At 40.2% G+C, this 9,603-nt stretch overlaps 2 protein-coding genes across 3 annotated transcripts; one reads left to right on the forward strand and one right to left on the reverse strand.

Moving 5' to 3' along the window:
• On the forward strand, positions 1 to 7,252 carry LOC129237435 (RRP12-like protein). Its single transcript, XM_054872189.1, has 14 exons — positions 1 to 267; positions 333 to 889; positions 952 to 1,068; positions 1,131 to 1,927; positions 2,002 to 2,623; positions 2,697 to 2,956; positions 4,765 to 4,899; positions 4,965 to 5,124; positions 5,191 to 5,463; positions 5,553 to 5,821; positions 5,887 to 6,065; positions 6,125 to 6,370; positions 6,445 to 6,757; positions 6,845 to 7,252. The coding sequence occupies exons 1-14, from the start codon at positions 126 to 128 to the stop codon at positions 6,948 to 6,950; spliced, it is 4,176 nt and encodes a 1,391-aa protein (XP_054728164.1). The 5' UTR covers positions 1 to 125; the 3' UTR covers positions 6,951 to 7,252.
• LOC129237434 (transport and Golgi organization protein 2) lies at positions 6,764 to 8,890 on the reverse strand. 2 transcript variants are annotated; one of them, XM_054872188.1, is made up of 4 exons: positions 8,621 to 8,890; positions 8,441 to 8,563; positions 7,900 to 8,026; positions 6,764 to 7,819 (listed from the first exon to the last, which is right to left on the reverse strand). In XM_054872188.1, exons 1-4 carry the CDS (start codon positions 8,760 to 8,762, stop codon positions 7,327 to 7,329), a joined length of 885 nt encoding a protein of 294 aa, XP_054728163.1. In that variant the 5' UTR covers positions 8,763 to 8,890; the 3' UTR covers positions 6,764 to 7,326. The 2 variants fall into 2 exon arrangements, with proteins under 2 accessions (XP_054728163.1, XP_054728162.1); XM_054872187.1 differs by having other exon boundaries at positions 7,900 to 8,140.
• Positions 8,891 to 9,603: the final 713 nt, after the last annotated feature.

Below are 9,603 nucleotides of genomic sequence, written 5' to 3' on the forward strand. Positions count from 1 at the left end.
TTTCACTGACATTCTATGCAGTTCTCATTCTTTTTCGTTAGCTTAATACATCGGCAACACGTGTTTTTGTTTTCACAGTGCTATTTAAGAATTCTGAAAAATTAAAAATTTCAAAATTTGAATAAATGGGGAAATTTCGTTCAAAACTGAAACGCCATACAAAGGGCAAAACATGGAGCAAAGGACAATCGTCCACTTCAAATCCTGAGCAAATGAAGCACCGTTTAAAAGCCAAATCGCGTTTTTTCCAGCCAAACTTGAGTTTAGGTATGTAAATAAGTAATAAATTCGATTAATATGCGTATGATTTAGCTTTTGATTGTATTTTGCAGCACCACCTGAGGATACCTCCAATCCGAACGCACTCACTTTGAATGCGGTGCTGAAGCATGATCAGCGTCTGGCTTATAATGCCGAGACGACTACAGTCAACGATGTGGCCGGCAGCCTGAAGTCATTTAGTCTGCGCGACGATGGACTGGAAGATGAAACCATGTCGGAATCGCAACAAGGCACTTTTAAAACATTCAAAACATTTGCTTCCAACTATAGTGCCTGCAGCAATATGAGTTTTAAAAAGCTGCTAGTGGGTTTTCGTGCTTCATCCGAGTTGCATAAAGAAATGTTAGCTATTTTAACGGCGCTAACGGAAATTATACGCGAACGCGGTGGCACAGAGTCATCCACTGAGTATTTCATACTGCTCATGGAGCAAATTGAGGCCAGCACGGAAGACAATGACATCATTGCTGGGATTTCGTTGCTGTCTATGGGCATCAAATCGGTGCCAGATGCGGTGTTGCGCAAACGTTTCGGCGAGACCGCACAAACGTTTTTAGCGTGCTTACAACGCTTTATGGAGTCTAATAATCAGAATATTGTCAAATATGTAAGTAATATGTTTTGTTTTTTATTTTGTTGAAAACATTTAATTTCTGTTACTAATTACAGATAATTGGCTGCTTGTCCGTGTTGCTTTGTGCGCAAGACTACATGACGTGGACTTATTCTTCGAATTGGCAATATATTGACGCTATACTATCATTTACTATACATTCGAAGCCTAAGGTATGTGCGCCTCTTAAATTTTTTGTTCAAAACAAATTCAAACATTGGAATTGTATGCGTAGGTACGCAAAGCTGCTCAACATGCTATCGTGTCCATCGTACATGGCAGCTCATTCATGCGTCCTGCCAAAGATGCAGAAGAAGAAGGAGAGGACAATACTACTGTGGAGCAGCCAAAAGTGACAAGCCACCCAGCCAGCAGTCGTATAACAAAATTCTGTTTGAACCAATTTAAACCCGAGGTGCTGACCAATTCACAAACAACGGTGCTGCATACGCTAATACTGCTCAAAGACATTTTGAACGGACTTAAAACGGAAGACATACGCTCGATTTGCGAAAATTTACTTTCCATTATGACCGCTGCTAACGTGCTCATACGCACCACTTGCTTCCAAACTCTGCACGCGCTTTTTGCCTCACGCACGACCAATTTGAATGGGCCATTATGCGCCAAGTTGCTGGCTGCCATACATGAGTATCGTCCCGATCGCGCTGATGTGCGTCAAACAATAGCTTGGATTACGGTGCTAAAAGAGGGGCACATTCATCTTGCCTCGTTGGACTTGAATTTATGTATGAATGCGTTACCGCGTTTTTTCGAAATCTGCGCCACTGATTTGTGGATGTCCGAACGCGCGGAAATCATTAATAGCGTGTCGAATTGCATTAAGGAGTTGTTATACGAATGTGTCAAGTCGGCTTGCGAGACACCAGAAAAGGCTGAAGTTTATCGCATACCAATTATGCGGATCATCGCTTCGCTTGAGAAGGTGCTAAGCGCGCCCTTCGGCGAAATGGCCAAACATGTTATTCTTATATTCACGATCGTTTTTGAAGTTTGTGGCAGGTATTTTAGGTAGGTAGCTTTTACCATATTTTATTTGGACTTTTTATTAAATGCTTGCCTAAACACGTCTCTTAATTTTGTAGCAAAGAACTCTCACCCTCACTACTCACACTATCGAAGCGCTACGACACACAAAGCGCTTTGCGTGTACAAATAGAGCACTCCATAATAGCGGCAATACAATCCATGGGCCTGGAAAATGCTTTGAAAACGATTCCACTAACCAATAGCAAAGGTGAGGTTTTGCTAGACCGTTCATGGCTCTTACCGCTGATGCGGGAGGGCACCAAAGGCGCTTCTTTCAAGTTCTTCAAGGAGTTTGTTTTGCCCTTGGCTTTGGATTGCAACAACAAATGGCATAAGTACGCTCAAGAAAAGCAACAGACGCTGTCACATACTTTCGAGTTATTGTGTTGCCAACTGTGGGGTCTTTTACCAGGTTTTTGCCGAGAGCCAGTAGATCCAGAAAATCTACGCTTAATTGCGCCTACTCTAGGCAATGCCTTGGATAATAATCCAGAGTTCCGTGCACCAATTTACGATGGTTTGACTGAGTTGATTTCGAATGAGGAGAGCGCGGAAATCAAAGAAGTCCTGGCAAAGTACTCCAAAAATTTCCTACCGCGTTTATTCAATATATACACGCAAAAGCCCAATGGCACATACGAGGCGGATTTGCGCAAAAAAGGATTGGATGTGATTAAGGTACTGATAATGCAGAAGGTTTATAGGAAACATCGTCACTAATGTGTTTGTATTTTTCGACTCCATTCGCTAGTTGTACCTGACAAGAACACCTGAAGATGTGCTGAAGGAGCTTTTCGAGACTGCAAAGACACAGCTGTCCAGCACGGCTGTTGGCACATTTGAGTACGACGCTATTTTTGATATCAACGCTGTGTTGCTAATCTTCCAAACTTGCGAAGTTATACGCGTTTTCTTCGAAGCCTTTATTGTACCCGTTTTGAAGAACGAGAAGTCTAAGCTGGTGGCTAAAGATGAACAGAAACTGAAAAAGCAGCAACGTCGCACATATGAGTAAGTCAACGCACTGATGTTAACTGTCATGTGCGACCGCCTGTGGCAGTAGCGCCTGTCACTAAGCAGAGGGGGCTGTAGGCAGCTGGTTAGACTGATTATGGGCCACTTTCTATGGGCAAAGCACATGGAAAAGGTGGACAGCTCAGACAGTGCACTCTGCCCAGCATGTGGAGAGGAGTATGAGACGGCGAACCACTTTCTGTGCGTCTACCTAGCCTTCACGCGAATCAGGCTTGAGGTTGTTGTTGTTGTAGCAGCATAAACATTTCCCATACATTTACGGGGAATGCTGCTCCTTGGCCGGATAAGACCGATCAGGCTTGAGTTCTTTGGCACTAATGTGTTAAGAAGCGACCACCTTCGCAAGATCTACTCAGATTTCTTCGGAGGTCGAGATTTAAAGATAATTAAAAAGGGAACCCCTGTAACCAGAGGTGTACCTCAAGGCTCTATCCTTGGCCCTTGTTGTTGTTGTAGCAGCATAAACAATGCCCAGACTTACATACGGTGAATGCTGCTGGAGTGACAGTTCTTGGCCGGATATAAATCTGGGTCGTTTCGGTAACGTAGAACCGACTGTCGTGGAAATTTCAAGGCTCTATCATTGGCCCTCTTTTATTTGTCTTCTACATTAACGATTTGTTCGGTGTGATTAAATATAGTGATGTCCATGTATATGCTGATGACGTTCAATTATATGTTAGTTGCCCCATTAGCTGTATTGATATTTGCATAAGTAATATGAATTCTGACTTGAGCCTCACAAGCAAGTGGGCTTCTGACAACGGATTAATTCTTAATCCTGATAAGTCCCAATGTATCGTTATTTACCAAAAATATATCAAGCTCGACGGCTATATACAAGTCACGCTGTGATTAAATATGTGGACAATGTTAAACATTTAGGGGTTACATTTAATAGAACTTTGACATGGAGCAACTACATCTTTACTGGCATAGGCAAAGTTTATGATGTGCTCCGAAATTTATGGACAACTCAACACCAGTAAACATTCGACTGCTACTAGCTAAAACGTATTTGTTACCAACGTTACTGTATCGTAGTGAGTTATATACTCCTTGTGATAGTGTGTGTCATAGTAAGCTTAATGTTTTGTATAACAACATTACAAGATACGTGTACTGTACAAAAAGGTTAATATTTCTGTATTTGCGAAAAAAATTGCTTCCGTATTCTTTCACGACTTGCTTAGGTTTAAATTTTTAGTTTTACTCCACAAGATTATAAACACTCAGAAACCCAGATACCTCAAAGATCGACTTATGCCTTCAAAGTCCTGCCGTTCGTTAAACTTAGTCCCGATGAAATACAGTTTTTTGGTGACTAAACGTCAATACTTTGTGTTCTCTGTCCGTCTTTGGAATACCTTACCTTACAAAATTAAACGTATAAAAGAAAGCTCGTGTTTCAAAAATAAATTGCTTCGCTACCTTGCCGAAAATTGCTGAATGTACTCAAATGGTTCCACATTATTTAAATCTCTTCCTATTAATCCCTACTCCTACTACTACTATTTTTACCTTACTTTCCTTTTAATACTTTCTCCAACTTACACTTCTTTACTACTATCTATAATTTTAATTTTGATTTTACTGTTAATCCTTTTATGTAAACTATTCTTAAGGTCAATCAACCTATAGTTGTATGTTTGACTTTAATAATAATAAATAAATAAATAAAACCCGAGTGCAGTACAATGGACTTAATTGTGTCTGAGTGCTGTAGTCTCCCGGCAAAAAAAAAAATTAAAAATTTCTCATATTTCTATTCTCTACATTTTCAGGCTTCTTCGTGATATACTCACATCAGACGCGGCTTCTTGTCAGAAATTTGCTCGTAAAAATAGCATTGCCTTGCAGAAATTGATTTTAGACGCATTCGCCACGAGTTGTGCCGTCTGCCAGGCAGCGCGTTTGAGGTTAGTCTCGCCCCATTTTCTTCATTCTCGCCTGTATTTGTAGTATTTCACTATTTCCTACGTAGATGCCTGAAAATTCTTATTGAAAGCCGCAAATCGCTAACTGTGAATGACAAAATCGTTATGAAAACGATACCAGAAGCTGTGATCTCTTATAAGGAATTCTCAACGCGCAAAGAAAATGTGTCGGAAGAGCTTATCATATATTTGGCCAATCTATACCAGGTATTATCAATTGAATTTGATGAATTTACTGATTAAATTTTAACTGTTAAATGTGCTGATCAACAGGAAGCCGGTAAACTGAATGACTTTGTCGACATACTAACAGCCGGTTTTGCCGGCGACGAGTCGCTCATCACAAACACAATATTGGCCTTCCGCACGGTTGTGCAGCAGCAGGGCAAAAATTTAACCATTACCACACTCGAATTCATAATGGAACAAATTCTGGTATTTCTGGTGCAGAAAGCCCGCACACAAGCCGAGGCAGCGGTGGCGTTTCTGATCACATTTATAAAAGTGATGCCCTCACCTTTGGTAGCCAATCATTTGCAAACAATTGTAAGTATTTTATTACTCATCTCGCACCTGCAACAAATTCGTATATACATTCTCAAATTTTCTAAAATTCAAAAAAAAAAAAAAAATAGATGAAATCAATGTCCGCCATGTCCAAAGACACCAAACGTTATTGTCGCATACAAATCGGCTATTTGTTGAAGAAACTGTGCAAGCGTTTCACTGCCGAGGAACTAATCAAATTTGTGCCCGGCGATGATGAAGTAACACATCGGCGTCTGAAGAAAATACGTAAGCAAATGCGTCGTGAAAATAGAAAGCAACTAAACGAAAAGGACAAGAACGACGAAGATGACTCAGAGGATGACTTCGTTGCCGGGCTGGAAAAGAAGAGCGTAACGTAAGTGCTAAGCCTTTGTGTGTTTGTTGTTAATCTTAAACTTATATATGTGTGCTTGGTTGCAGTATTGACGACATATTGGCCGATTCGGATTCTGATTTGCCGGAAGAGATGGATACAAACGACGGTGTGCCTAATAAAGCTGAGAAAAAGAAACTAAAACGCGGCGGCTCTACGTTCATACGTGAAGATCCGGAGGATATTGTTGATTTGGCTGATATCAAATCGATTGGAAATGTGCTAAGTATGTAATGATTCCTTTATTACTTCTCTTTCACGTATTAAAATGAATTTTCACACCAGCAAATCGGCCAGATGAGTCTACAAACGTTGCCGGAGGCACAAAAACTAAGAATAAAGATCCAAATCGTGGTTTTAAAACTGCAGAAGATGGAAGACTGATTATAAGTGATAAGGCAATGCGCGGTGCTGGCGGCGGTGGCGGCGACGATGAAAGCAGCAGCAGCGATAGCGATGACGCTGACGACGAAGCTGTTGAAAAGAAAAGAGCGCCTAAACGCGGCATGGAAGTTGACTCCAGTGATGATGGTAAGTCTGCTGCGTATTTATAGCATTCATGCTTTTATAAAAGAAGTCACCATTTTAAATAATGCAATCGATAGAAGAGGAACTACCGGCAACAAGCCGCAAACGTAAGGCTCAAGATGCCATTAGCATGCGTTCGGGTAAAAGTACAGCCTCAAAATATGTAGCCGGCGGCAAAGGTATACATCGCCCCTTAGGCGCTGCGAGTGACGCGTTATCCATGAAATCCGGCTACTCGGCGCGATCGGCCAAATCTGGCAAATCTGCAGCAACATCTGCCTATGCCGGCAGCGAGTATACAACGAAGAAGGCTAAGGGAGATATGAAGAAGAAAGGCAAGCTCGATCCTTTCGCATACATACCACTCAGTCGAAATACGCTAAACAAAAGGTATGATTTTTCTTTGTATGAAAGCAGTATTTATTTTAATTTTGTTTTTGTTCTTTCTTTTTTTTTTTTGTCTCTTTTTGCTGGCAGAAAACGAGCAAAACATGCAGGCACATTTAAGAACATAGTAAATGGCGCACGCAAAGGTGCTCTGAAAGGTGTTAAACAAAGAGTCGCTAAGCCTTACAAACAATAAAACAATAAATCTAATGCGATAAACTTCAACTCTGTAAATGTATATAAAAAAAAAAAATTATCGTGCAGTTAAAAACAATTGCGTTAAGTGTTACAAATTAGACAGTGGCAAACAATAAAACTAAAAATCTCTATTTAAACTACTTTCGCTATAAAAGCACGACAAAAATATTTATCTAATTAAATTAAATGTTTTCATTTGTTAGTTAGTTGTTATTATATTTTACGTTAGCACGAAATACTTTAGTAATTTCACCTGAGTCTGAAGCAAGAATAATACACAATTCGCCTTGAGTCTGAAGCTTATAATATGAGGCTTTTCAGTTTTAACGTCACTACCTTAACATGCATAATTTAGCATGCGCAGTCACATTACTTTAGTTCTGATTCAGAAAATATTGTTTTTCAATATGCGTTTGTCGCCAATCGCCGTCAGGATCGAGTCCACTCATCGTTTCCTCGTAGAAGTGCATTTTATTATGCTCATCAATGAGTATCACTGTGTGTGTGCGACTACCGTAGCCAGACGACGGTACGTTCACATTGAGCGCACTCAAATGCTCACCCCAATTGGGAGCGCGCCGTTCCAATTCTGCGTCAGGCCAAAACTTATGTTTACATTTTAGTAGATTCTTCAAATTTGTGACAAGTTCAGTTTGAATCTCATACGCAGACTCCGCCGGAGATGTGGCTAACTTGCTGTAAAAACATTCAACAATGTTTTGAAAACGTTGACGCCCATTGACAACCTTTTGAAAAGGCGTCGTAGCCAGACTGTTACCAAATCCATAGCATTTACCCTCATCGAACTGCTCCAAGCTGGGCGGTGAATTGCTTAGCAACAAAATATTGGCTGGTGTTCTTGGTACGCTGAAATATGAAATGTGAAAGTTATTCTGATTTTTTCCATTTGCATAACCCAAACGTGACGAACTACATTTAGTACTAACCCAATTTCGATTGAAACAAAATTAAAAGCACTGTACTTAGTACACTCGGCCAGCAGTTGACTATTGTAGCTTTGTATGTTGCAATCATCCATGGAAGTGACAAAGTCCGAAACGATCATGCCACGGCCTAACAAAAAATGTTCGTTGTGTAGTATTGAGGATGTGACTGCAGGATTGCTGTTACTTGTGGTGTCAGCCTTATTGTGGTTATGATTGTAGTGCATTATGTTATGGTTTGTAGCTACATGTGTGTGTGTATGAATATTGGAATAGGTTTGAATTGGTTGGCAAATTATTTTTATAGCATTAAACGTTAACGCAAATGATGTTGATAAGCGGAGTATATAATAAAATTTAATTTATTAATGAACCACAAGCAAGGGCAACACCATTGGGGTTCGTTGATTTCAAGATAAGTTGGATAATGTTTGCATGCATGTGTGTATGTTTGCGTTCAGTTAGAGGTAAAAGTTTAGTAGTAGGCAAAGTAACAAAAGTTAGGCACGTCTTACGGCTAAGTGGTTCAGTTGTTAGTGCTTACCTACAGCATTCCTCGGTTTGGGCTCTCCTGTCAAGTTGAGTAGTGCACCTATTTTAAAGACACCGCCATGCCCACCCACCGCCAGCCAAGTGCCACCTTCACGTCCTGGCTCCAGGTCAATACCTGAAGAAGAGATTATTAAAAAAATCGGTAAATATTTGCTCATAAATCTATACTTACCACCGTAGACATGATCGGCGTTAGCCCATTTCGCTGCGTCCTGTGTATCACGCGCAAAGAACTCATCCCGATTGGACGCTAATATAAGTTTGTATCCACCAGAGGTGGGATTTGAATTCGCATAGAAAAATATTACACACATTTTTTTCGATTTTAGTTATTTTATATCACTATGGCCATCCGCTGCAGCTGCTTTCTGCTGTACGTGTCAATGCGGCAACTAAATTGTAGTCAGCATCTCGCCAAACTCATACGTATGCGAAAAGTAGCACCACTATAGATTGCCGATAAGCCACCTAAAAACTATACGAATTATCACCTTCTTATCTAATCGCGCGAGCAATATCACGGTAGCGATAATCCAATGGCAGCATAATAGATCTATAGGCTGATTTTTGCCAATACGCTGGAGAACTTCATTGGTTGTTTGCTTTCTTTTTGTTTGACTGGGAAAGTGTTGTGTGCTGTGTATTTTTGAGCATTGATTGGTAAACTCCCGATTTAGTGTTGGTAAACGTTGTATTTGTGTTGCCTGATAATATCGGCAAAACCAAGAATGATAGAAACAAGGTTGCGCCCATCAGAGAGTGCGTGTTGTCCATTAGCTGAGTTGTGCAGTGTTGCCAACCATTTGCTCTTCGCAATAAATTTAGTGCTTTTTTGTACCCAGAATGCGAAAATTTTTAAGTTAGGTGCTGGTTTCTATTTTTTTTTTAGTTTAAAGCTAGCGAAGCTGTAAGTTAAAAAAAAAAAAAATACCAGTCTAACGGTTAGACGCGATAGAAGTGAAACCTTCCGTAAAGCAAACTGAGAGAGAATAAGACGAAAGCAGCATTAGCAGCGGGATAATTGTAGGTTCATTATAATATTGCTATAAAGTTCATATTTTATTTTCTTCATTTTATTATTATTCATCCTCAATGTTTTCAAGTTCAACAAATGATACGAGTGGCTTATGATAGATAAAATATGATACAAATGCT

Source organism: Anastrepha obliqua, chromosome 2 (genome assembly GCF_027943255.1).
Source record: "Anastrepha obliqua isolate idAnaObli1 chromosome 2, idAnaObli1_1.0, whole genome shotgun sequence".
NCBI classification, from domain to species: Eukaryota; Metazoa; Arthropoda; class Insecta; order Diptera; family Tephritidae; genus Anastrepha; species Anastrepha obliqua.

What these genes read in the sequence shown, in the direction of transcription:
- LOC129237435 (XM_054872189.1), top strand. Translation starts at nt 126, where the DNA reads ATGGGGAAATTTCGTTCAAAACTGAAACGCCATACAAAGGGCAAAACA. An exon ending in AAGGATTGGATGTGATTAAG is followed by an intron (nt 2,624 to 2,696) that starts GTACTGATAATG and finishes TCCATTCGCTAG; the next exon opens with TTGTACCTGACAAGAACACC. An exon ending in CAGCAACGTCGCACATATGA is followed by an intron (nt 2,957 to 4,764) that starts GTAAGTCAACGC and finishes CTACATTTTCAG; the next exon opens with GCTTCTTCGTGATATACTCA.
- LOC129237434 (XM_054872187.1), bottom strand. Translation starts at nt 8,762, where the DNA reads ATGTGTGTAATATTTTTCTATGCGAATTCAAATCCCACCTCTGGTGGA. An exon ending in CAAACCGAGGAATGCTGTAG is followed by an intron (nt 8,141 to 8,440) that starts GTAAGCACTAAC and finishes ACACACATGTAG; the next exon opens with CTACAAACCATAACATAATG. An exon ending in TTTGTTTCAATCGAAATTGG is followed by an intron (nt 7,820 to 7,899) that starts GTTAGTACTAAA and finishes TTCATATTTCAG; the next exon opens with CGTACCAAGAACACCAGCCA.